At 50.3% G+C, this 27,126-nt stretch overlaps 1 protein-coding gene and 1 long non-coding RNA gene across 5 annotated transcripts in view; one reads left to right on the forward strand and one right to left on the reverse strand.

The window, feature by feature from the left end:
* Positions 1-1,403: 1,403 nt before the first annotated feature.
* LOC138923287 (uncharacterized) lies at positions 1,404-3,630 on the reverse strand. The gene is made up of 2 exons (XR_011436734.1): positions 3,545-3,630; positions 1,404-1,540 (listed from the first exon to the last, which is right to left on the reverse strand). It is a non-coding gene; the product is annotated as an uncharacterized lncRNA (long non-coding RNA).
* Positions 3,631-3,680: 50 nt separating this feature from the next.
* Positions 3,681-27,126, forward strand: part of CRTAC1 (cartilage acidic protein 1) — a 145,038-nt gene continuing 121,592 nt past the window's right edge. For 2 of the 4 annotated variants that reach the window (XM_023641320.2, XM_005602321.4), the window contains exons 1-2: positions 4,413-4,611; positions 22,401-22,600. In XM_023641320.2, the coding sequence (XP_023497088.1) occupies positions 4,588-4,611; positions 22,401-22,600 (224 nt within the window). In that variant the 5' untranslated portion in view covers positions 4,413-4,587. Of the gene's footprint in view, positions 4,612-22,400; positions 22,601-27,126 lie in introns of all 4 variants that reach the window. The other 2 variants (XM_001501238.7, XM_005602322.4) reach the window with 2 other exon arrangements.

The following is a 27,126-nucleotide window of genomic DNA, read 5'->3' on the forward strand; positions in this document are numbered from 1 at the left end:
CCCCTACTTCCTCCCCTCCGAAGTCCATTCTGCACACCTGCCACTTATAAGCTACTGTTAACACTAGTGCATCCGAAACTCAATTTCATCCCAATGCAATGTGGTCTGAGAGGAGGTGACTTCCTCACACTCCCTCACTTCTTTCACAGTTTATGGTGTCTCATTTGCTACTGTTGCTGCATTTCCACACCCTCACAAAACATTCATTTCTTTGGGGACAACCAATCCTAAAATACCCTTCCACAATCTCTTATCGGCAACTCCAAATTCCCAAATCTCTGAAAATCAAGAGGTGGATTTTTAGGGTTTTTTTTTTTTTTTTTTTTTGCAAGTTTGGTGCCCAAATTCATCTGGCAACACCACCAGCCCTACACTGAGGTGGCTTGAGCTTCACATCCACCTAGTGTGAACATTCAAGAATTTTATTGCACAAATATTAATGCGGCTGATTACAAGATGCTGCCCAAGACCTTACAAGGGACGTCTCAGAAGGTACCCTACCTTTCTGAATTCTACACCGCCTCTGGCTTCAAGGGCTTCTGATAAGGACTTGAGGAACTGGAACAACCTCTCTGTTCTTTTGGAAGAACAGATCTGTTGGAACAGAAGCATGTCTAAGGTCTGTGATTCCCTGGTTTTCTCTCTCCCTCTGGAGAGTGGGGAGATGGCCAAAAGGGTCAGTGAGGGTCACAAGGAAACCAAAGACAGCAAATCTGATTTGGAGAAACAAGGGTTGACTTTGTATGACTCTGAGCCCGGACTGTAGGAGAGAGCTCGTCCCTGAGAACGTCTGCTCCGATGGGCTTTCAAGATGACTGAAATGACACACACACGATGTCTTGAGCTTTTAGAAAATGAAGTGCCATGTAACGTTTCTAGTACTTTTTTTTAAAGTAAATATGTTTAATTGGAATAAATTAACCAGCAAACACTGTATGTTCACTCTGTGCCCAGTTTCACGCTGGGTTCTATGAGGTAGTTAAGCATAAGGCACAGACTCTGGACTTGAAGCGCTTCCATTCAGATTGGAAGGCCACGTTTCATGTGTAAGAAACTATTAGAGAGAAGACAGGACAACAGGCATAATAGAGCTAAGTTGTTATGCTAAGATGTTGCTGACCTGCCAGAGAGCTGGAGAGGTGAAGCTCGCTGTTCGCCAAGCGGGAGGTGAGACTTAGTTTGGGCGTCAAAAGATGAGGACACATTTTAGGCAAGTGTCCTAGGCAAGAATGGACAAGGTTCGTGGGGGGACCGTATGGAGAGACACTTCACTGGAGTGGAGAAGGCTGGAGTCAAAGTACTGGGAGGAGACTGAACAAGCTGGATGGGGTGAGGAGTGTGTTCAAAACGTGCGTGTCTTAGTCAGCTCGGCTGCCATAACAAAATACCACAGACAGGGGGGCTTAAACAACCGAAGTTTATTTTCTCACAGTTGGAAGCTAGAAGTCCCAGATCAAGGTGCCGGCAGGTTTGGTTTCTTCAGAGGCCTCTCTCCTTGGCTTGCCGATGGTCACCTCTGCATTCTCACGTGACCTTTCTTCTGCATACGTACAGAGAAAGAGGGAGCTCGCCAGTCTCTTTCTCTTCTTATAAGGCCACCCATCTTAAGGATTAGAGTCCCACCCTTATGACCTCATTTATTTAGCTCCGTAAAGGCTCAATCTCCAAATACAGTCACATTGGGAGTTAAAGTTTCCACACGTGAATTGGGCAGGGGGCATAATTCAGTCCATAGCAGTGTGCATGCACCCCAAGAAAGCAGGCTGCATCTGGGCAATTTGCGAGGGCAAGATGTCTGCAGTGAGATGGGCAGGGCAGGGCTGGAGCACTGAGTGGACACAGACACGAACTGAGTGAATGGACATGGAGGACATTAGAGGAGTTAGAAATTGTAGCACCAGGACTGCCTGGCCCACCAATTCAACACTCCCAAGTTCAAGTGCAGAAACCAGATTGCATGCTCTGGAGAACTTCCCGGAGAGAATGTCTGTCATTTCCTGCATTTCTCTGTCCTTTCCCAGCACCTCTAGCCTGCTAAACCCTTACCTGGGTAGCTGCAGGAATGCGTGAGATCATTACAGACCTGTTTCGTGCACAGAGCCTGTTCACATCTGGATGGCTAATGCTGCTAATTACTGTGCTGGTTACTAAATCTGTCGGGTTTAGGTGAGGTGAGGCTCCACAGCTGGGGCTGCTGCTCACAGCTTCGCCGGCAGAGACAGAGGTGAGAACACAAACCAAGAAAGGTGTGCTCAGATGCTTGGGATTGAGTGAAACTGGTTAATTACCAGTCACTTGCTGTCTCCCTGAGTTGGAGTTTCTGGCTAAGGAACACTCATAGATCAGACAGAACATGACAACCTGCAACTTATTTCCACGCTAAGGAGGTGGCAGGGACCAAAATCAGAGACAAGTGTAGAGATGATCTCTCAGGTGCCAGGGCCATCACCACATGACTCAGATGCCCTCGGGACAGGGTGGTGGCACGACGCCGCAAGGGATCGGGTGTGCCCGGGGTCAGTCTATTTGCTGCTGGGGGAAGGTCCTTAATCTGGGGTCCTAGATTTAGTGAACGCCCCAAAACTGTGTATCAACATGCGTGTGAGTATGTGAGCATTTTTCTCAGAAACAGACCATAACATTAATCAGACTCTTGAAAGGCTCAAAAGGGTTATGTGATCCCCAAAAGAAGGATGATTATAAACCACTGCCCTAGACCCCTAGTGAAACAGGTTAACACTGGGCAGAGCCCCAAAAGAGACTAGGGGTCCCTAATGATCCTGAAATTATACTCAAGGGGGGGTGTGTGTGCGTAAATGTGTGTGTGTTTTTCTAGAGAAAGCATTCAATAGTTTTTGCCAGATCTCAAAACGGTCCCCATCCCTCAAAGGGTTAAGAAGTGAGCTAGATGGGGGTCCCAAAAGCTAGAAAGATTGCCTATGAAAGCTAGAAAGAAAGCTATTTCTTTCCAGAGGACTATCACAGAGACCTGAAAACAGGGCCCAAAGTAGGCCCTGGAAGTTCTGCTCAAAATCTGGGGATAGCCAGGTCTTGGGCCAGGTGGGGGCTGTCAGGGGCCCTCAATAAAAGAACACATTGCAGTCATTTTAATTAAAAGAGTCAAGTGCCCAGACGCCAGGGTGACGGCCACAAAGGCATCAATAAATGGGGAGACAGTCCTAGCTACCTCCCTCTCAATAGCCTATTCCCAGATCTTTCTCTTCCAAAGCCCTGTGCCCCAGCTTCCAGAAAGCCTAAGACCTTTCTCACGGAAGCTCAAAATTCATTCAGCAAATCATTACTGAGCGCCTACTATGTGTCAGGCTCTCTATTCTAGGCGCAAAATAAGGAACTTGACTTCACTATTCTCTCCTGAGGCCGTTTCCTGCCCCGCACACAGGTATTTTGGGCACTGCTGACCAAGCGCGCTCTTCCCAGATTTAGCACCCGCGGCCCCTGGTCCAGAGGGCCGAGGCCATCCCGCCCACCGCAGCAGGCTGGGGGTCGGGGTAGGGGCAGACGGGGTGGGGAGGGGAAGTAGTACCTGTGAGCAAAGCGGTGAGGGAGGCTGGAGGGGCGTAACGGACCAGAGCGGCGGGCCCGGCTCAGCCCGGGCACTGCCGGGGCGGGGGCTGGGCGGGGTGGGGTGGAGACCCTGCTGGCGGGCGGGCGGGGACCGGGGGGAGGAGACGCTGCCCGCAGCCGCCTCCGCCGCCGCGCCTGATCTCCGAGCTGTGCTCGCCCGCTCCCCGCCCTCTGGGGCCATCGCGAAGCTCCGCTCTCCATACTGAGCAGTCCCCGCGAGGCGCTCGGACACGTCCCCAGGCCGGATAAAGATCGGCTCTCCACTCGCTCCGCAGCGCGAAATCTCGCCATCAGCGCGGCTCGCGCGGCCGCTCCGGCCCGGCCCGGCGACGCCAGATCGCTATCTGGGGGGAAGCGGGAAGGCAGCGCCGCTGCTGCCGCCGCCACCCTCGGCCCCGCGCGCAGGGGTGGCCGCGGGGCCCCGGGGCTCGCCGCCCTCCCTTCCCCCTTGCCTTCCTTCCCGGCGCTTCCTCCCGAGGGACCCCTGTTTCCCGCCCGCCCCGGGCCCCCAGCGCCGCGCCAGGCGCGCTCGCCCCAGTCGCCAGGCCCCGCTGCTTCCTGAAGGTTACGCGACACGGCGGCGGGGTGCGGGGGGCGCCCGCCCTCGCCGCCGCCCACCCCAGCGCCAGCCGCGCCGCGCCGGGCCGGCCCGGTTGCCGGCTGCTGCCACCGCAATCCCGGCTCCTAAATCAGCGCGGGGAGGCGCCCCCTCCCCCTCCGCGGGTTCCCGGGCTCCCCGGGCCACGATTGGCCGCGCGGGCGCCCCCCACCCCCGGGCCCCTCGCGCCAGCCGCCGCGCCATTGGCTGCGGGTCTCCGCCAGCCTTTACATAAGCCCCGGCGCGCTCAAGTGGAGTTGTATAAAGCGAGCGAGCGGCGTCGGGGCGGGAGGCTCGAGGCCAGCCCGGGACCGGGGCTGGAGCTGGAAGGCGGCGGCGGCAGAGGCGGCAGCGAGCGCCCGCGCTCCGACGCCCCTAGGCGGTGGGGCTGAGAGAGCCCGAGGATGGCTCCGAGCGCTGACCCCCGCGTGAGTATCCGCTCCGGTGCCCCCACCCCCTCAGGCGGAGAAAGTTTCTCCCGCCTTACGCGCCCCTCCCGATCCGCCCACAGGGGTGGCGGGGATGCCGCCCGGGAACCCAGGAAGACAGAGACCGCGAAGGCGGCGGCGGCGGCTTGGCTTCCAACTTGCCAAGAGGCGCAGGACTCGACTGGCGCCCGGAGCCTTTCCTGCGGGCCGGGGGCTAGGCGGGCGCGGGCTGGGAGGTGAAGGAGAGGTGGGAGTGGAGGCGTGGGGGCCATAGCCCGCACAGTGGCGGGCAAGGTGTTGAGGCGCGCTGGAGGTCAGCTGTTTGAGGAGGGGGCACCGGGTCTGGGAGGGAGCGGAGCAGGTGAGGCGGGATGTGCCAGGGGTACTGAGGAGTCACCCAGCCAGGCAGGCTCAGGTCCGGCCCGGGCAGGGGAAGCTACTGGCCTTGGCCGGGTGCCTACGCTTCCAGGATGGGCAAGAGCCCGGGGGAGCTGGCGTTTCTTCCCCAGGGAATCCGAGCTCCCGGGCACAGCACTAGGTGGCAGAAAGCTCCGGGAGCCAGCCCCGCGCGGCGTAGCTGCCAGCTAGCTGCCTTTGCTGGACCGAGGTGTGGTCTCTTCGCTTTCAGCCTGTCGCAGACAAGCCAGCTTCAGGCATTCCGGGGGAACCAGGGGCCCTCCTTGGCCCCGTGGGGGCACATGGAGGCTTTGATGAGGCAGCAGGCCGGGCTGGGGGCGTACCTAGCATTGCAGCGCGCTTCTTTGCAGTACAGTAGTTGGGAACCCTGGTTAGTCCCGTTTCTGCAGAAACCAACTCAAGAATCCAAAGTCATCCCAGCCTGGATGGGAGCCTCCCAGAGTGATTGGGAAATGCTCCTGAGGTTGAAAGGGGGGGCACTCCTCTTCCTCCGGGAATGACTAATGAATATTGGTAGTGGGGTGTGCACCTAGTGTGGCTTCTGTGCACCCCAGGAGACGCTTCAGCTCTCCAGGCAGGACACATTCTTGAGTCACGCTTGAGGTCTCTTCTGGGATGGCTGCAGGACTTCCCAAGTGAAGCCAGGTGGAAAAGAAGGAAAGAGGGTTCCAGGAATAGGGGACGGCTCTGTAGTGCTATCATGAATTAGGGGAGAACTCATATGGGAAGAGAAACGCTATTGCTGGGAGCTTTTTTGACCCTCATGACTTGGAGCTGGAGATACTCAAGACTGAATTAGAGCGAATTCAGAGAGTCATACTGTCCCTCACGCTCAGCCATGAGGAAGAGGAGACAGAGAATGGAAAAGTGGGAACATGGCGGTTGTTCCAATATGGCCCTTGAGGAAGCGTTTTCTCTCCCTCTGACTTGATTAAGAACGTTCTCTGGCAGCAGGCAGGGCCTAAAGTCAATTTAAGAGGCAACGAAGGGACTGTAGGTTCTTGATGCTGGCATGGTGGACCACAATTAAAATATTCTGGTTCCTAGTTGGTACTAATGGGCTCTGGAGAAGGTCAAAAGGCGGGGTGGGGATTACTTGCTCTGCAGCTGCTCATTTGGGGCTGTATCCCTCACCTGTACCTCATCCCTGAACATGGGTGGGTGTTTTGAATTCCTGGGGTAGCTGCTTCAGCCTGGAGATCTATTGTGGGGGCTGTCAATCCATACCCCAATACCTAGCTCCATCCTCTGCCTGCGGTCAACATTTCCCAAGACCTTCTCTCCACTGGGGATTTGTGCAACGAAATAACTGCTTGTTGCTCTTTCTTCCCTTCTCTCCATCTGGGCTGCATCTGGTGTTCTGAACCCTGATGTTTATTGCCTGGCACCTTGATGTTTGGTTAAGACGTCCTATCGCTGCACAGGAGTGCCCCTGTGAATGTGTGGACCAATGGCCTGTGTAATTGTAGGGAGTGAAACATAGACTCTTAGAGAAAGAGGACCACCGACCATGAAGGCAGTCCTATTAAAGAGCTTGTGACAGTCTCCTGTTCTCAATCTTCCTTGCCGCCTGCAAAGGCGATGGGAGCCTAAAGGTGGAGCAGGCTCCTTGGTGTCCAGTAGGGGGCGACAAAGGCACCCAGCTCAGGACCAGTGACTTTTTTTTCTCACGTCTTGCCCTTCGCTGGCCATAATAACTTAAGGCTTTAAGCGAGCGCAGGCCACAGCCCACAACAGTCACCTTCATGATTGGAACCCTTTTACCACGTGTTTCCTGGACTTCAGGTGGTCCTGTGATCTCAGGGGCAATGGGACAGATGCAAGTACAACATTCCGAGGGAACAGAACTGGGGCTCGGCCCCACCCGCTCTCTGAGATCATTCCTTTGTGCTTGGTGCTGGTGTGTTCTTCAAATGCGTTAAGGGTTCACAGAGCCAAGAACACCACAGCTAGGAGAAAGGAACCTTGAAGAACATCTAGTCCAACCCTGTCCTGTCCCCAACACTCACATGCACACTTAATTTACAGATGACAAAACTGAAGCTCAGTAAAGACAAGTATCTTGGCCAAGGTCACATGGCTACTTGGTGGAAGAGACAGGACCAGGTCCCAGGATTCCCAGTCCTCTGCTCAGAGCTCTTTCCACTCCTGCTTCCTCTTTACTGTGGAGGTGGACATGTGTTCTCTACACAGTAGGTACTCATGACTGCTGACTGATTAGACATTGGTAAATTAATAAATTTTGTAAATTTGGGGAAATTACCTTTGAATCTATTATTCAGAATGAGGAGGCGAAGCAGATAAAGTTCTTGTATATACAGGTAATAGACATTCCTAATTATTCTTTCCCCTTCCTCCATTATCTTGTCTCATTATTCCAAGTGGTCTTGTAGGCAACAGCAATGTGGCTCCAAGTTTCCCTCTATGTATTTAGGAATCAGAATTGCCCAGTCCCTCACAGTGGCCTTGGAATCCAGGCCTGGAGCTCTTCCTTTCCTCTGCTAAGTTGTGTTGGCATGGGGGTCTTTCTGTCCTTCAGCCACACCACTGCCTGTGGGACCTCCAATACTCAGATCCTGGATGAAGTCGAGAGTTTCCAACCAGTATTTGCCCATTTTTCCATCCTTGCTGCTCCCAGCTCAAGGTCAGAGTGCTAGGATGTTCTATTTTTGCAAAATCCTCGTGTTAGGGCTTCTTGGGTGACCTGGAAGATGTTACCATCTCCAGTGCTCTTTTGCTGTTCTGTGAGTCTGGCTGTTGATATCTGAGCTGGGTGCTGGGACGGAGGTTTGCTGAGTGGCCTGTGGGCTGCCCCCTCTGTTTCCTCTCCCCACCCTGCTCCTTTGCACACTGCATGGAGTTCCCCTCGGAGCCTCGGCAGACCTGGCAGTGACCCTCAGGAGGAACCAGTGCTGCCGAGCCAGAATTCCGAGAGGCAGATCCTCTCTTGTCCCTAAGGCTCACCCAAGGGATGCTTGTTGCCAGGGAAGATGCTTGAGTTTCCTCATCTCCTTCAGGCTCACAGACAAGTTGGGTCTTCGTCTTCAGGGGAAGGAGAGAGGTGGTAGGATAACGTGAACCACCAGAGAGCAACAGCTCCCTCCTTTAGAGTGCCAAGAGGCTGTGCTTGAGATCTGCGCCAGCCCCTAGCTCTAGCTGAAGAATTGTGCCTGCGTTCCCAAGGCTTGGTCTGGTTCCGGATAAGGCCAGAGGAATATAATTACATAAAATACAGCTGTAGCCCAGGATCTCTGGACTTTTGTTGGAATGGGGGAGAGGATATAGAGTTTGAGAAGGGGCATTAGACACTAAGGAAACAAGAAGTTGCCCCTTTCATGAGCCCCGCTTGATGGTGGCCCTTCACCCTACTCTCACAGGGAAGACAGCCCTGTGCCATGGAAAGGACACAGGCTTAGAATCTGGCTCCACCTCTTACTGGCTTAGAGACCTGGGACAAACCGCTTAACCTCTGCATGCCTCAGTTTCCTCCTCTGCAAAATGGTGAGGCTGGCAACCCTGTGATGAGGGTAGGATAGTGAAGATCAAAGAAGATGGTCTTTAACATGCCTCTGCCCTTGGTAAGATGTAAAAAGGTATTTGGTTGGGAGGAGACATTACTGCAAGATCACTGGGAACCATGTTCCAATGAAAGTCTCCAATGAGGCCGAGGGTCCAGGTTTGCACATCAGCCTCTGCTCACAGCAACATCTGGGCTGATGGACAAGTCCTTCTTGGCAGGGCTCCCTCCCTGGCTTCTTCCCTCCCCTACCTTGGGATTTTCATTTTGGGGTTCTGCCATGCTTGGGGAAAAGAAATTTTACAGGTCCCAGGATAATTCTGAATGTGATGGAAGGCCCTGAGCTATTGATTCCTAAGGAAGGATCTTTCTGCTGGGAGAAGCCTTCCTCGGAGCCCGGTGATTTAAGAGTGCTGACAAATCCGTGCTCTCCGAGCCTCCTGCAGGCTGCAGATACAGGCTTCCAGGCCAGCCGGGCTCTGCAAGGGATTTCTGGGGAGCCTGGCTCGTTGCTTAGGGGGTGTAAACCTGTGAACTCTCCTTAGGAGGAAGTATGAAATCAATTGGTTCATTATCACACCAAACGCACTCTGGACCACTTAGGGCATTTCGGAAATGAGAAGCGGCAGAGGACTGGGAGGTTGTACTTGAAAAGCATGCAGAAAGGTGTGAAGGGTTTGGGGAAGAGGAGGGGACAGGAAGACCCTTTTGCACTGAACCACTCATATTCTTGACCTTCTTGAAGTCCTTGAGTTGACTAGAGGGCTTCCTTTGCCCCCTAAATAGCTGGCAAGATCTGGGGACATTTTTGATTGTGACAGCTGGGGTAGGGAGGGCTACTGGCGTTTAGTGGGTAGGGGCCAGGGATGAAGCGAAACATCCTGCAGTGCACAGGACAGTCCCCCCATAAAGAATCACCTGGCCTGAAATGTTCCTCGTGCCCAGGCTGAGAAACCCTGGACTGGAAGAGCGTTGTAGCATAGAATCACAGCGGGTCAGAGTGGGAGGGGTTTTAGAAATATTCTCATCCAACTCTCCCACTTCACAGTTGAGGACACTGAGTTCCAGAGAGGTGAGGAGACCAGCGGGGGTCACACAGCAAGCGAGTGGCAAAACTGGTCTGGAACTCAGAGCTGCTGTCTCCTGAGGTTGACTTACTCAGACGGCTCCCAAAGTTGTTGTGAAGATTAAATGTGAGCTGTGAAAACAGAAAAATATAGACTATTAGTAATATAGCTATTATTAAGAATTTGGGAGTTTGGAAAGTTCTATTTCTAGCTATGCCACTGACTCATTCTATAATATTGGGCACATCGTTTCCCCAGCCCTCTGCCTCTCTGTGAGTAAGTGTGTGGTAGGGGGTGGTCTTAGCAAATGATAAGCATATCATAATCGTTATCTTTAGAGGTAAGTCCAAAGATGTGCCCTTCAAAAACCCTAGACTCTTAAAAAAAAAAAAAGATAAAAATTTTCCTTGAAAGAAATCATGTTGACTTCATAAGAAGCAAAACATTTGCTTCTTGGAAAAATTCCACTACCCTAGCCCTGTAAGTTGGTTCCAGCCCGGGAAATGTGATCAACATCCGGAGGAGAAAAGGATAGCTCCACAAATGACAAGCGACTGGATTTGTCCCCAGTCCCTCCGGGAAGGGGAGGCGGTGACTTCTACACCCTTTCCTGCTCAACCCTCTGGGCACAGGGAAGTTCTACAAGGAGCTTCAAGGAGAGATGGGAAGGTGTGGCATTATTTAGTGAGACTTTGTTTACTTAACAGACATAGTCCTAAAAATCTCTTCCCAGGGACGTTTTGACATATTGCTTTCATTAGTCGCAGAAGAATCGCGAGTGCAGAGAGTGTAAAATGGCCCTTTCTATTGTTTCCAGTTACTCTTATCTTTGTTTCCCCCCGACAAGAACAGTACAAGGTCACGCATGGGAATCACTGCGGAGCTCAGGGTGTCCTGATGACCAGAGGAGGGGCTGCAGGGACTTCCCTCCCTAGCAGCAGCCCCCGCCTACCTGGAGAGCACCACCCAGGTGGGGATTTCTCTGTAGGCATCCCTGCATCCTTTGATGTCTATCTGTCTGTAAGGACCCATCGCATCATACAAACCCTGACACAGCTCTCAAGAGGGGACACAGGCCTGGGAGCCCGAGTGCCCCCTGCATGGGCAGAGGAGCTCTTGTGGGATTGGTGGGAGCAGCCTCGGTCCATGTTTTTCACAGAAGGCCCATCCCTGGTCTTGCACTCAGCACTGGAGGGAGGAAGTCACTTGACACTCCTCTTGTTCAGGGGGATCACTACGTAGGTCCCATCGCTGTTCCTCCTTGAATGTTCTGCCTTCCTGGAGCAGGCCCCCCAGCCTCTGGAGGTCAGTCCCTGTAATCAGAGGTGTTGAGCAGACAGGTCCTTTCTGTCACTGTTGTCTAAGTGATGTCACGTCCCCTTCCACCCTGGTCTCTAAGAACAGACTCTTTCTTGGAAGTCACCATCACGCACCTCTCATCTGAGAAGCTATGTACATCCAAAGAGGCTTTTTCAGGTGGGGAAATATGAGTCCCCAGGAAGGAGAGAGGCTGCCTGGCAAGCTGTGTGGAGGAGGAGCTGTGTCTTTGTTCTCAACTATAAACTCAGTGCCAAGCACAGCGCTTGACACATGGAAGGGCTGGATGGGCACTCAGTGGCTAAACAAATGAATGCGTGAATGTGGCTGGCCACTCTGGGGCAGAGGTGACCCCTGGGATTAAAGTAGATCTCCAAACTGACCAGGGTCAGTGAGGCCAGCTTTCCTTCTGGCTCCTTCCCAGAGCTGGCACTTGGCACCAGGGTTCTATAAACCTCCAAAGGTCCCACTGACCAAGCAGGGTGTGAGAAGCCCATGGGGGCCCAGCCCGCATGCTGGTGGCCAGCTCCGAGCCTGGAGCAAGGCCGGGTGTCTCCTCCTCTCCCTCTGCATGCTCACCCCCTTCCCTCCCTGCTCCCACCAGGCTGCTGCAAGGAAGCTCAGCGTGGGTTTACCTTGCTTTAAGCTAATAGAACAGATGACCCGTTTGGGTTTCCACTGAAGACAGACTAGGCCGTGAATCATGGCTTCACAGGAAGATTCCTGGGAGGAGGTGTTTAAATAGCAAGGTCCACTAATGCATTTTAAATGATTTGCAATAAAACCCTAACCCATAGACTTCTAGGCCTGGAAAGGAACTTTGGAGGTCATCGTGCCCCACGCTGCCCCAGGATGGCCACCCCTCTGTGACACTCACTTTTCAGAAACACAGCCTACCTGCCTGCACGCTGCTGCCCACGTTCTAAGATGCCAAGTCTGATCATATCTGGGCCAGATGACACAACTTCCCCCACAGTGTGACTTCAGGCACCTGACCTTGGCAGAGCAGGCTGGACAGGCCCCAAGGCGGCTTCACCCAAGACTGCATCTCCTCTCTCCTGCACCCTCCCTCCTCCTCTCTCCCTGGGCTCCACAGCCCACAGGCTGCATTCCAGCAGCAACAGCCACAGTCTGTGTCACATCCATGCCTTTGATCCCAAAGTCCCCACCCTCTGGAATGCAGCTCCCCTTGGAATCCCCATTCTCCTCCTCAGAGAGAGAGAGCCTTTCCTGCCTGCCCTGCCCACCCATCTCGCCAGGCAATCCCTCTCTCCTATGGGCTTACCTGTTGCTACTCTGAACCGTGTCTCCCCCCTGGCAGACGGTAGCTCCTTAAGGTCAGGAGCTGTACCTTAGTCATCATTTCCAGCCTGGCCCAGAGACATGTACGAAATGTTTGAAGAATGAATGTGTATGTTAGAGTAAACTGAGGGCTTCTGCGTTTGGAAAGCAGTATTTAGGAAGTCAAAGGACTCTCTAGGGTCCCTAGACAAATGAGGAACAAGAGCAAGCCTATTCCGCAAAGTCTTGCAGTCCCGCACACTGCAATCACCGTTTGGCCTAGTGGGCCTGGACTCCACCTTCTGAGAGGCATTCATTCATTCAGCAAACTCTGTTAGCAGGAGCAATAGTACGAGTGTTTTTCCCCTTACCTACTGTTCGTGGACTCCGCCCGCCAGGCACGGTGCTCAGCACTCACACGCATTATCACATTTCATTTCCCCTTTTACAGACCAGGAAGTCCGAGCCGTTAATAACACTTATTAAGGACCTGCTGTGCCTTGTGCAAAGGCTAGGAGACTCCATTTGTTCTCTCACTTTCAGAAACACCATTTCATTAGCCTGCTGGTCCCTGTGGCACCTCCTAGCCCGTGTGCCCTGAGTTTTCATCTGCCTTTGTCTGGAGCAGGACCAAGTCTCTAAGTGCAGCTGCAGGCTGTGTCTGGAGCTCTCTCCAGGTGGAGGGAGGGAGGAGGAAGCCTTGTATTTTCTTGGTGCTGGGAAAGAGGCATAGGACACGGTGGCCCCTGGAGGGTGGGGAGACGTTTGTCTTCCAGGCTGGCAGTGTAGAGGACCAGGACGAGGACAGGATGGAGAAACACTGATGACTGAGGCATTAGAATGTACACTCCATGGGGACAGGGGCTTTATTTTGCTCTCAGCCATTTTTCCAGTGTTCAGAGCTGCGCCTGATGGAGAGTAGATGCACACAGCCATTGAGTGAATGAGTGAATGGCAGCCTCCAGCTTTCTTCCTAACTGGCCTCAATGTTCTTTCTAACACTCCATTCCAGCCAGGTCATTCCCTAACCCTCTGGCTTGTGTCACGCCCAAGGTCTCCTGGGTCTTTTCTGGCCTCCTTAGCAATACTCCTTCCCACCACTTGTCCTGCCCCCCTCCTGTGCTCCAACTACGCAGAGCCTCATTGCACTACACGAGCTGCTCGCCCACCGTGCACACGCTGGCCCCTCAGCCTGGAACGATTTCTCCGCCTTCTCCCTTTGGCCAGCTTACCACCGCCTCTCTCTTAGGCCTTCCCCAGCTGCTCCAGGCACACACAGATGCTTGCTCCTTCCACTGTGTTCCCATCTCACTTGGTTTAAGACAAGTTTGGTATAGTGAGAGAAACTGCTTAGTGTAGTGTCCAAGAATACCAATCCTGGAGCCAATTGGCTTAAGCACAAATCCTGGCCCGAAAAACATATTAACTCTGTAACCTTGGGCAAGCTGCTTAACTTCTCTGTGCCTTAGTTTGCTCATCTGTAAAATGGGAACAATAGTCGTATCTATCTCACAAGGTTACTATGAAGATTAAATGAGATCATCTATGGGACGTGTTAAAGTAGTGCCGGGCATGTAGTCGGTGGTAGTGTTATTATTCCTACCTATTCCTCAAATAGTACTTGTTACATGAAACTGCAATAAAAATTTCAGTTTGCCTTGTGTTCAGGATCCCATGAATTAGGCTGGAGAGTGATCAGCTCTGAGATTGAGAAAGGAAGCTCTGAGGGCCGTGTGGAAGTGGGGTGAGGTGAGAGGAAGAGGGGAGCACTTAGCCAGATTGCTATTGTTCACATGAAGGATAAAGGGCAGATCCCAGGGGGTGGGGGTGGAAAGCCTAGGCAACTTTTCAAGAGATTCATGGAGTGGAATTGACTCTGTGATCTGGGGGTTGTGAAGAATGATGAAGAAGCAAGAACCAAAGATGACACCAGATTTCCAGTCTGAATTTTGGGGTTTGAAGGGGCCCAATGAATAGGATCCCACTTCCTTGCTCAGATTCATGACCAAGTGAGAGAGAAAAATACAGGGGAGGAGAGAGGCAGGGCTCAGGCAGAGGGAGATTAAAATGCCACCATCATTACAGATAGAGCTGTTTGGAGGACCCGGCTTCCTGGCCAGGAGTGGGGTCCCTGGGGCCTGCTGGTGCGCCTGCATCTCCCACTGCAGTCCTCCCTGTGGGCGGGGGCAGGGCTGAGCCCGCCTGGCCAAGCGCAGCACATGGCAGCGAGTGGCCACTGCAGGAAGGCAGGTCTGAAAAGGGCTCTCCGTGCCCAAACTGACCAATCGGATGAACCCCTGCTCCTCCGGCCCTTGGGAGGAGGCCGTGGGGAAGCAGGGAGGCCTGCAAGGTTGCACTGCTCCAGGATTCCTCAGTCTCACACTTTTGACATTCTGGGCTGGATGATTCTTTGTTGAGGGGCTGTCCTGTGCATTGTAGGATGTTTGGCAGCATCCCTGGCCTCTCTCCCTAGATGCCAGTAGCAACCCCCTTCCCTCGTTGTGACAACCAAAAATGTCTCCAGACACTGACAGATGGTCCAGGGGTGGGAGTTGGGGAGCAAAGTCGGCCCAGCTTGAGAACCACTGCTCTAGTCTAATGGAAGGGCCTCTGGGTGGAAACCAGAGGAATGGGAGGCGAATGCTTCCCCCTCACTCCTGTCCCGAGGGGTGGTGCGGACGGGCCTGTAAGTAGGTAGTGCTAGAAGGGCAGGGGGGGTGACAGCTGGGTCCTTCAGACCTTGGAGGAGTCCGCTCTCTGTCTGCTCTTCCTTTTCCTCTCCTCCTCCTGCCCGTCCTGTCCACCTAACTTCTTAACATCCCTTAACATTCAGCTCTGCCATCCCACCTCCTCGGAAGCATTCCCTAGCTCTGCCCCCTGCTAATCTATGTCTCTTCATGCTCCCTCCTCCACAGCACCCCTCACTGTGTACTGCAGATGTTGACTAGCTTTCTCCCGGTGACCCCAGCGCCACCAGGCACCATCCTAGGCTCAGCCAGGGTCCACAGGAAGTGTGGCTGTGGGTGAATGAGCCAGGGCAGCTCCCCTTAGCTCTTCTCCAACGATGCCCTACTTCAGGTGCTCCTTTGGGGTCTCTGCAGACCTGGTGGCCCGGCTGGCAGGGCAGAGTGCTCCCGTGGCAGCCTCCCTCCCTCATGCCTCCGCCCTCTCGCAGGGTCTGGAAAGAGTCTGTGTTCCCAACAGTTCCCAGCATCTGAGGCCTCAGGGCTCTGTGGTGAGAGCTCAGGGTGGGGGCATCCTCGGCTCTTTCGATAATTGCTGAAGAACCACTTGCCCTGACAATTGCCCTGGGAGCCTGTCCCCACAGCTGCCTGACCCTGCATCAGAGTCTAGGTTGCCTGGTTACCAGTTTTCAGACCCAACTCAGGAAAGTCCCCAGGCCACAGAAAACTGAGTTTGGCTGCCTGTGACCCACAGCCACTGTCGAAAGACTGTCTAACTTTAGCACTTTCTGGACGAAAGGAAAGGAAAGGAGCGTGGCCCCCGCAAGAGGCCTTCATGAACTCCCTTAACCCCTGCAACCTTGGCCCGACGTGTAATTCCCATGTTACAGATGAGGACACTGAAGATCAGAACGATTAAGGAAGAGGCCCAAGGTCACCAGCTGGTTTAGGGTGAGTCAAGATCCAAATCCAGGTCCCTGACTCCAGGCTTTGGTTTGTTTGCCTTTTTTCCTCTCTCTTCATCCCGCTGAGGATTGTTAAAGAAGTTTGCTTATGAAGCATTTTTAAGAAATAATTACTACCAAGCAATTCTTCTCACTGTCCGAAACACGAGTCCTACCATCTCTCGCCCTTGTTAAGAACGTTGTTGGCTCAGCCCACACATCCCCTGTGGGGCCTCTGCCCTGCGCCCCTCGGCCCGAGCTGTGCTTCAATGTCCAGCCTGGCCTCCTGCGGGCTGCTCTGCCTGCGATGCCCTCCATCGCACTTACACTACTTCCTTACGCTTACTGCCACTCCTGGCTGTGGGTACTGCTCTCGGTACTCAGCTACCTAGTAAGGGCTGGCTGCACAGGCATTCAAGAAAACAAAACCCTTCACTCCAACCTACTTTTTAATTCTATTTTTAACTTTCTTCCACGTTCTCCCAAAGGATTCAGATGTTCATAGCAGTGTGACAGGAGGTCTCCCGAGCCAGCCGTGGAAAATGTGAGGTCACTCCGGGTGCCCACCGTCCTTCTGCTTCGGGCAGTCCCATCCTGCTCTGCTTTCTTCCCCCAAATTCCACATCCTGCCTTCTCCTTTGACACTCTCTAGCTAAGTAGATTTTCTTCATATCCTTCAACAAGCTGGTGATAAATTTTGGTAGCAGAAACATTTTTCACTTCAAATCAGATTGCAGCTTACACTCCCATCTGGGGACCACGAGTCTGGGGCAGTGGTTCTCAACCCAGACTGCCCATTAACATCATCTGGGGAGCTTCTAAAAACCTACAGTGCCCACGCCCCACCCAGACCTATTAAATCAGAAGCTGGGCAGCAGCATAGTTCTAAACACTCCCCAGGTGATTCTCTTGGGCAGCTAGGGTTTAGAACTACTGGTCTAAATCTTTGCTACTACAAGTGAAGTCTGCAGACCAGCAGCCTAGGCATCACCTGACAGCTTGTTAGAATGCAGAATCTCAGGCCCCACCCCAGACCAGATCAGAATCTGCATTTCACCCAGATCCTCAGGCGACCCATAATCACATTATAGTTTGAGAAACATTGCTTTAGGGAAAGAACAGTTTTTAAATAACTATGGCAAGTTGCAAGCAATTTTCTAGTGACTCTTATAATCATTTGGACATATTCCTTGCTTCGTTTGTTTAACAAATATTAGTTGAGCACCTTCTAGTACCAGGCATTTGGATGGTTTGGGGGAACACGTTGGCGTGCACCTCTGTCTTGGCCTGCAAATTCCTGCCCACATCCTGTTTTCTCTAGGCTCTGGCCTTTGATGGTAGCTCTCTCTTGTCTCCTTGACCTGACCCCCCTCCAGTTCCAACTCTGCCCCTCTTCTCACTTCTTTGCAAAACTTAGAGTCAGAATCCCTCTTTGTCACTTCCTGTCAATTGTGGTAATTTGACTTTGAGCTGAAGACAGCTAGGACTTTGAGTGTAAAGTGATAAACTGAGCCTGCAGCCCTGGGGATGGCATAGCCCAAGGACTGATCTCATCTCCTTACGTCTAGAGGAGCAGGAGAAGGTTCTTGAACTAATCTCGCACCTTCACTGTGTTTATAGCCTGGTTTCTTGACTGTGGGAGCCAAGATATAGAACCTTACTATTCAGTGTGTAGTTTATGGACCAGGACCATGGGCATCACCTGGGAGCTGGTTAGAACTACAGAATCTTGAGCCCTACTGCAGATCTGTTGAATCAGAATCTGCATTCTAACAAGACCACCAGTTGATTCATATACACATTCAAGTTTGAGAAGCACTGGTATAGAAAAGCGTTTCTCAAATTTTGCAACATATTGGAATCACACGGGGAGCTTTTAAAACTCTGATGCCCCTGCTACATCCTATGCCAATTAAGTGAGAATATCTTGAGATGAGACCCAGCCATCAGTATTTTTTTTATTGTGGTAAAACATATATAACACCAAATTTACCATTTTAACCATTTTAAGTATATAGTTCAGTAACATTAAGTACATTCACATTGCTATGCAACCATCACCACCATCCATCTCCAGAACTTTTTCCATCTTCCTAAACTGAAACTCCATATCCATTAAACACTAACTTCCCATTCTCCCCGTGCCTCCACCCTTCCCCTCCCCGCCAGAAGCCACCATTCTGCTTTCTATCTCTATGAATGGGACTACTCTGGGCATCTCATATAAGTGGAATCATACAGTATTTGTCCTTTCGTAATTGGCTTATTTCACTCAGCATAATGTCTTCAAGGTTTATCCTTGTAGTGTGGGTCAGAATTTCCTTCCTTTTAAAGGCTTGTAATATTCCATTATATATTTACACCACATTTTGGGTTTTTTGGGGTTTTTTTGAGGAAGATTAGCCCTGAGCTAACTGCTGCCAATCCTCCTCTTTTTGCTGAGGAAGACTGGCCCTGAGCTAACATCTGTGCCCATCTTCCTCTACTTTATATGTGGGACGCCTACCACAGCATGGCGTGCCAAGTGGTGCCATGTCCGCACCCAGGATCCGAACTGGTGAACCCTGGGCCGCCAAATGGAACGTGTGCACTTAACGGCCGTGCCACCGGGCCGGCCCCTCACATTTTCTTTATCCATTCAACCATTGATGGACACTTGGGTTGCTTCCACCTTTTGGCTATTATTAACACTGCTCTATGAACAGGGGTGTACAAATATCTGTTTGAGTCCCTCCTTTCAATTCTGTTGGGTATATACCCAGAAGTGGAATTGCTGAATCACATGATAATTATATTTTGGATTTTTTGAGGAACTGCTGCACAGCAGTTTTCCACAGCAGCGTCACCGTTTTACATTCCCATCAGCAATGCACCGAGGTCCCAATTTCTCCACATCCTCACCAACAATTGTTATTTTCTGGGTTGTTTATTATAGCCACCCTAATGGGTGTGATGTGATATCTCATTGTGGCTTTGATTTGCATTTCCCTAATGATCAGTGATGTTTAGCATCTTTTCATATACTTATTGGCCATTTGCATATCTTCTTTAGAGAAATGTCTATTCAAGTCCTTTGCCCATTTTGAATTGGGTTGGTTGGTTATTTTCTTTTTTTTTTTTAAGATTGGCCCCAAGCTAACATCTGTTGCCAATTTTTTTTTCCTTCTTCTCCCCAAAGCCCCCCAGTACATAGTTATATATTCTAGTTGTAGGTCCTTCTAGTTCTGCTATGTGGGACACCGCCTCAGCATGGCCTGATGAGCAGTGTTAGGCCTGTGCCCAGGATTCAAACCAGTGAAACCCTGGGCCACTGAAGCAGACAGCACGAACTTAACCACTCGGCCACAGCGCTGGCCTGTTTGTTTGTTTTTCTTTTGTTGTTGAGTTGTAGGAGTTCTTTATATATTCTGGATATTAATCCCTTATCAGATATATGATTGCCAGATACTTCCTCTCATTCTGTGGGTTGCCTTTCACTCTGTTGATAGTCTCCTTTGAGGCACAAAAGTTTTAAATTTTTATATAGTCCATTTTATCTTTTTTCTTTTCTTCTTGTGCTTTTGGTGTCATATCCAAGAGACTATTGTCAGATAACAGGGCAGTACTTTTTAAAACACACTTGTATTTTTTAAAGCTCCCCAGGTGATTCCAGCTAAGGTTGAACGGTGTTTCTCAAACTCTAATGTACAAGTGAATCACCTGAAATCCTGTTAAAATGCAGATTCTGATTTATTAGGTCTGGGGTGGGGCCCAAGATCCTGCATTTCTAACAAAATCCTAGATGATGCTGATGCTGCTGGTCTGGGGACCACTCTGAGCAGCCAGGGTGTAGAGGAGCATTTCAATGACCTCCTTCATCTGAGTCCTGAGAGTCGAGGGTGGATATTTATCAGACTTTTCCCTAAGTTTCCCAACCACAACGGTTTTTCAGGACAGGCAGCTGACCCTCTAACTTTCAGTTGGTACTGAGCAGCCCCGGTGGGTGCACTGGGGTCTCCGGCATGGCAGAGGAATGAAAAGTAAAATGTATGTTCTCCCCGCCCAGCTCTCACCCCCGCCTGCTGGGGGCGGCCATCCACTGGTCTGCCCATGCCGGCTGAATTCAGGGTCCACACTAATGATGGCTTGTTCCTCTCTGGCCTTGGCCTCTGTGAGGGAACTCCTGTAGAACCCTGCTGAAAAGCTGTTTTGCTCAAAATATGTTTAATGTGCACAGAAAGGAAAACCACACAGCTTGGTCTGAAGTTTATAGAGGAAGCTAGGAAGAAAAACTGCTCAAGGTCTGCTTCTAAAAAAATCCTTTAATCCATCATAGAATTTTAGAGCTGGAAAGGACCTTTAGAGACCTACTCCCAAACTCTCATTTTGTAGAAGAAAATTGGGGCCCAACGAGGCTCTGACTTGTTCAAGGTCACCAAGCAAAACAGAGGTCAGCCCATAGGTGTATTATTTCTTTTTAATCTTGCTTTAGGTTATCTGGAAATGGATAACACAGAGTAGTTACTTCTTTCACACGGCTCCTTTAATTAAAAATTCTACTTTTTCATGGAAAAGGTAGAAATCAAGAGGGTAGATTGTGGTTCTTGCCCCTTGTGGCCTTCATTAGAAAATTTCTACCAGTTGCTTGTATTACCCTAATAGGACCTGCCTCCCTGGTGGCAGTGACCCAACTGCAGGTGCCTGGGAGGAACTAACCAGCTTCTAGAAGGCATGCTGATGCCACTTTCCTCTTCCATGCCCATTGCAAACGTTGTAGGCTGATCACAGTACTCTTTCAAGCCACTGCCAATCAATTGGATTTGGCTCTCAAGTTGAAACTCATTTGCCATCCCTACAGTAGAGGTCATACTTTGAAAAGTCCAGTGACCTTCAGATCCGCGCTACATGTCAGCATGTCTGCACTTTCCACTATACTCTTTAGCTTCTCATTTTCCGTCCAGCTGCTTATTAATCCAAATTTGAGTTTCCTTCATCCAGTCAAACTTTCTGCAGAGTTACGGAACTCTCACCGTGATGCATTTGTGTTTCGTGACTAGACAGCGCAGTAGAAGGTGCTGTCTCATTCAGACATCTCTGTAATTTGGACTGACCTCACTCTGATGGTGTAACACCCAACTTGTGCCCAGCGAACACGTCCCAAAAGCTTCCTTCCGGGGTGGGGCTCGGCAAGGTTAGTTTCTGCCCTGCAGTGTCTCTCTCCAGCAAGGCATCAGGGAGGCTTCTGCATCAAGCTTGGCCCCAAAGGCCAAGGCGCTTCATTTTGGTCTCTGGGTCCTGAACCGGAGCAAGCTCATTCTCTGGCAGTCTCCATATGGGGAGTCAGTCTTCAGATCATCTCTTCATTAAGATGTCAGCCTCACTCAGCCTTACTGTCGGCTGCCCGGCGCACTGACAAGCCAGCAGGAAAAGTCCCATCAGGAAGGGGGTTGCTGCCTTCTGAAGGCAGGAAGGCACGGCTTTGCCTGCGGGACTGGACCCGCACAGCCTTTGTGGGATCTGTGCCAGCGGAGCCTTTGGAGCGCTCTGTGAGTTCTGAGTCTAGGCCTGCAGGCGGAGTCTCAGGGTGTTGCCATCTGTAGCGTTCTAAGCGTCTCCCTTGCTTGAGCTCAGAGCGGGTGGAGTCCTTCCACCTCCTTGGCCATTCTCATCTGTCTCCTGGGTGCGTGCCATCAGCTCCCATGGCCCCAGGCTGTTTGGCAACACCCTGAGTTATGTTAGAGATATAATAATGAATTATACAATGGATTATACATAATTAATTTATAATAAAACACACATGCAATGGTTTAATTTCTCCAAGTGAATGATGCATTGCTCGCCAGAGCCTGCTGGAATACTTTCCCTCACTGATTGCTTTCTGGTCTGGAGGTGATGGCCAGCTGCCCTAGGGAGGGGCTCTGGCTGGGGGAACCTGCCAAGTCACAGATTCCCTCCAGGCTACCTCTGGGGTGTGTGGCACAGAAGGATGATCCTTCACTACCTCTACTGTTGTTCTAGACCTGGATACTCATGGGGGTCTCACACCACCGCTGGACTGATTGAGAGCTGTTATTTTCTTCATTCTCCAAACACTTCTCCCAGAGTATGGGAGATGCCCGTGTATTTATACTCTACCATTCCTTCCTTCTCTCCTTCACTCATTCACTCAACAAATATGCATTGAGTGCCTATTATGTGCCAGACACTGTCCTTGGCTTGGTGTACATGAGTGAACAAAACAGGCAAAGATCCCTGCTCTAGTGGAGCTTAGATTCTAGCAGAGGGAGACAGATAATAAGTAATAAACATAGTGAATAAATAAATTAGATAATGTGTTATACAGCGATAGGTGCTATAGGAAAAGAGAAAGAGCAAGATAAAGGTGACCAGGCATGAATGGGGCAGGTTGCAGTTTTAAAGAGGGTGGTCAGAGCAGGTCTTGTGGAGAAGTGGTGGCCTAGGAATTGGCGACCCCTCCAAGAACAGGGAGAAGGGCACTGCTGCGCCTGCCTACCCGGGTCAGATTGTCCTGGGCTGCTTTGGCTACAGATCCTTCAGTAACATTTATAACTTTTGCTTTCAGATGTTCAGGATGTTCCTGTTCCTGCTGCTGCTGTGGTTTATGCCCCCCACTGAGGGGTCCCAGCGAGCTGAACCCATGTTCACGGCAGTCACCAACTCTGTTCTACCCCCTGACTATGACAGCAACCCCACCCAGCTCAACTACGGGGTGGCAGTTACTGATGTGGACCATGATGGAGACTTTGAGATCGTCGTGGCAGGGTGAGTGCCTCCCCCTCTGAGTTTACAGCTGTATTAGTCAGCTTTTGCTGTGATAAGGCTGAGTAACAAATAATTCCAAAACCCAGTAGCTTGCAACAACATGCATTTTCACTCACAGGTCTTGGCTGGGCTCAGCTGGGGTCCTGGAATACTACGTCCACACCTTTAGCAATTGCAGTGAAGTGGGATGGAGGGTAAATCTGAAGGAAGGTGTTTGATCCACAGGCTTTCCAGGGAGAAAATCTGAATGCTCTGCATCAAGGCACTCTCTGCATATTTGAGCCTCCTTGGTTATGCAGGCATTACTTCCTTACCAGTGGGACTCTAGAATCTCTGTGTAGGAAGGGCTTAGGTGACAATTATGATAGAAGGGGATGCTCAAAGCTGCCTTCGCATGGCATTTTACATAAGACTGAGAAAGCATTAATTGTCTGTTTCAAAGAAGGGAGGAACATGAGAATTAAGCTAAACGTCCTCTAAACAATGCCCTGGTGCCACTGCTCCCTTCTCTCCTGAGAAGCAACATCGTGTAGGAAGAAAAGCAAGATTTGGAGTCCAAATAATTTGAGTTCATGCCCTAGATCTACAATTTCCTAGTCACAGGATCTTGAGTCAGTCCCTTACTCGCTGAGATTCAGATATATCATCTGTAAAAATGGGGCTAGGTGTAATGCCTTCTTGTCCTGAAGCCTCAGTAGGCTATTGCACATGACAGTGCATTGTAAATTCTGCCGATCACCGTTGGTAATTATTATTCATGGGGCACTAGTGTGTGCCAAGCACTGTGCTAAGCCTTTCACATGCACTGTCTTATTTAATCCTCCTGACCACACTCTGAAGTAAGTATTCTGTCATCCCCACTTAGAGAAAAGGGAGTTAGGGTTCAGAGATGGTAAGCGACTTGCTCTCTGTTAAGTAAATAGTACATGGATGGGTCCGGATTTGAACCCCAAGGCTCCCTAACTCTAGAGCTGCTAAACTACATTGTACAAAGTTTCATTATCACTTCAAAAATCAGTCAATCAATAAGAACACTATAGGGGCCTGTCAGCCTTGTTCGGGAAGGCCTGAGGTTTTACAGCAGCACTGAACAGGCAGGTAACATTATTTGCAGCAGTTGCATGTAACAGTCAAAAGCATTGACCTTGGATTTGAAAGACCTAGTTTTAATTCTGACCATACCACCCAATAGTTGTGAACCTTGTGCAAGTTACTCAGCTCTGCAGCCCCACTTTCCTCATCTGGAAAATGGGCAGATTGAAATCCAGCCCCGCCGACCTCACAGGTATCAGTGGTGATGACGTATAGAAAAGATACTTTGTAAAGTGCATTTCTTCTTTCTTGTGTTAATTTCTTCTACCCCGTGAAGAGCGGAAGGTACTAGATTCCAGACCTGGGAGTCCAGACTAGCACGCCATCCCATAGAACCTTTTGTGATGAAGTAGATGTTCTATGTTGGTGCTGTCCAATATGGTGTCCACTGGCCGCATGTGGCTACTGAGCAACTGAAATATGGCTACTGTGACCAAGGAACTGAATTTTTAATTTAATTTCATTTTAATTATATAGCTACACTAAAATTAAACAGTACAGTTCTGGGATTTTTGAAGAAAAAACTAAAGAGCAGAGTATAATAGAAAAAGGAAAAACAGAAATGGTTGTACAGTTGCCTGAGGTGACCCGTGCAAGGCAAGGGCCGAGCAGCCTGTCTGTGCTCGGTTCTGAGAGTGTCCAGTCGCTGTGAAGCAGAGAGCGGACCCTGGGCCAATCCTGCCTCCCAGAGCCATGTGCCACTCTGCCAGAGTCTCTGGTTAGAGGACTTGGATGCATTTCTGAGATGTTCTGGTTGGCCCTGCCTCCTGCTAGGTGACACCAGCCTCCCCCTGGTAGACCCTGGGAGCTGACAGAGGACAGAGAACAGCAGGGGGACCATTCTTCCCTCCTCCTGGGCCCCCCACAGGTTAGTACTGTGAGCATGCTCTCCCTCACCTTGGACCATGGGCCTCATGCGCAGGTCTCCATCCCACCTATCCTTTCATGAGGATGGGATTGCTACTGCATCTCCTGAGCATGAAGCTTCTTTCTTTCCAAGCGCCGGGCGTTCATTTCATCTTCCTTTTCAATGAAGTCTCTTTGTCTTTCTCGTCCAAGGGACTCAAGAAATTTGTTTTTCATCCTCTATGGTAGAGAAGCTAGAGCATCATTTGCAGTCAGCTGCAAGCAGATGTCTAAACCTCGTCCAGCTTGCTGCTTACTGTCGTCCTGCAGCACTTTGGAGTCGTCCTCTGTGCCCTAGACACAAGAACCAAAACATCCTAGGTCTTGATCCTGAATCAGCCAGAGATCAGGGAAAGGCCTTTCTCTCTTCTCCCGGGGAAGGGCTGAGTCAGGCAGCCCCGGTCTGAGAAAGCTTGAGCTACCAGATGTTCTTCTGAAAGATGATGGTGCTCACCCCCAGCAAAGAAGAGTTACATGGAGGACAGGATGGCGAAAATGGGCAGCCTCCCAGCTCCAGGTCGGGCCTTCTTTGTGGCTGTTATGAAGCATCAGGAGTTCTCAGAGCATCAGAAAGACACTTTCTAATTTAAGGACCAAAATACATTCCAAAGGCAAATGCAACTTTTTATTATCTTCAGCTTTGGATGATTTGTCACTGTCTTCTTCTTTGGGCTGGATAACCAGGGGTTGACCATACAGACGTATTTAAATCAGGACCTTGGGAGGTCATTCAGTCCATCATTCAGTCCATCCCTTGCCTTTCAATAAGGCCACACCTATAGTTTTTGGAGGCTCCAGTTATTTAGAGCCTTCCAAGGGAATGTGTGCAATCTTTTTGTAATCCAGCTCAATGACTTATGTCAAGAATCCATGTGACTAATCTGAATCCCTCATATTAGCGTGCAATCAGCGATTTCTTTTAACCTTTGTTTTGCTATTGCCTTTGAAGATATAAACCAACTGGTCACCATCCTTTCAAATAATGACATCTAAGATCACTGCCCTGCCTTCCTTTCCCTGTGGACTCCTCGCCAACATTTCTGACTTTGACTTTTATTCTCTTTCATCCGCCTACACCCTTATTTAACTCTCTTTCCTTCTCTGTTTCATTGTAGACTCTGTTTAAGAATCGTGTAGCAGGAGTTGAAATTTTAAAAAATTGAGTGTGAATGCCTTTACCTGGGGCACCTGCGGTTCTGCTCCGGACAGACCCACTCTCTATTATCTCCTAGACCTTTCCATTAGCTGGCCCCTGGAGGCATTTACATTTTCAACCCCTGGGGTAATGGTCAGCTCTTTGGTTTATAAGGCACCTGGTATTTGAACTTGTCTTGGATTTGTTGACCTTGTCGTGTGTCTGACTCCAGCCCTGTTGCTTTGAGTATTTACTCTTTGAATAGGTTTGTTTTGTTTTGCTTTTTTGGTATCCTCGTTCTGGGTATTGATGGCATTGATTTTGAGCATGTTACGGGTGAGTTTGTTTTGTGTTTCAGATGCTCGAGTTAATTGTGATGGAAGGCGTGCGCGTGCATCTGACTCGGGGAGGAGCGGAAAATGCCTGCCCTTTGTTCTGCAGGGATGGGGGAGGGAAGGGGCCGGCTGTGCTCCTCCGCCACAGCTGGACGAGTGCCTCCGCATGTGGAGGGCCTATCTGTTAAACGGCAGGTGCGTGATTGCGGTCCGCGGACAGCCTCCTCCCTGCGGGGTGAGGGGAGGGTTTGATCACCCCCAGAGATGGCCGCGCACGCACAAACCGTGCAGGATCTGCAGGGCTGGTTCCCCGGGTAAATAAAAAGCCCAGTGGCTTCCCCTTTTCTCAGTGGAACTAAACACCCAATCTACAGTCTCACGTAGTCTGGAAAGGAATTCCTGTTGGTGTCAATCGTGCACAATTCCTTTAGAGCAGCCTTTGTTTCCTGGGATATCCCCAGAGGTCTGAGATAACCCCCTTTCCCTGTCAGTTTCCAACAGAAGTTTTGCTCAAATGGAAAGATTGTAGCGGTTGTAAAGTTTCAGTCACGATTTAGATCAGTTTTTCTCTACAAAGAGCGTTCATTTGATAAAACTTTAACGCTTTCTTCACACTTGGAAGGGTTTCATTTAAAGGGATGCTACATATGGGAAAGCAGTGTTTCATTTTTTCTTAATTTTGCAACTATGTCAGAAAACTTTTTTAATTTACTAAAGTTAATTGAATTATTTAAAAGGCAAACTGTATTCAATTACCAGATTAATCATAATCATATAGGAGATATTTTTGCCATTGTAAATAATAAGAACAATGATAAAGAATGAGATATTTATCTATGATTTAACCAAAGCAGCAATTATACATTTTACTATAAGTATATATAAATACATGCAGCGTATCTAGATGTATATAGTATGTATAGATATAGTAGATAGATGTAGTATTCATATAAATATATTTAGATATATGTATATATAAACATGTTTATGTGCATATATACACACACCCACTTTTAACAAAATAGGAAAAATACTTTTGAACTTTCAGTCCTGACTGT

Source organism: Equus caballus, chromosome 1 (assembly GCF_041296265.1).
Source record: "Equus caballus isolate H_3958 breed thoroughbred chromosome 1, TB-T2T, whole genome shotgun sequence".
Classification (NCBI taxonomy): domain Eukaryota; kingdom Metazoa; phylum Chordata; class Mammalia; order Perissodactyla; family Equidae; genus Equus; species Equus caballus.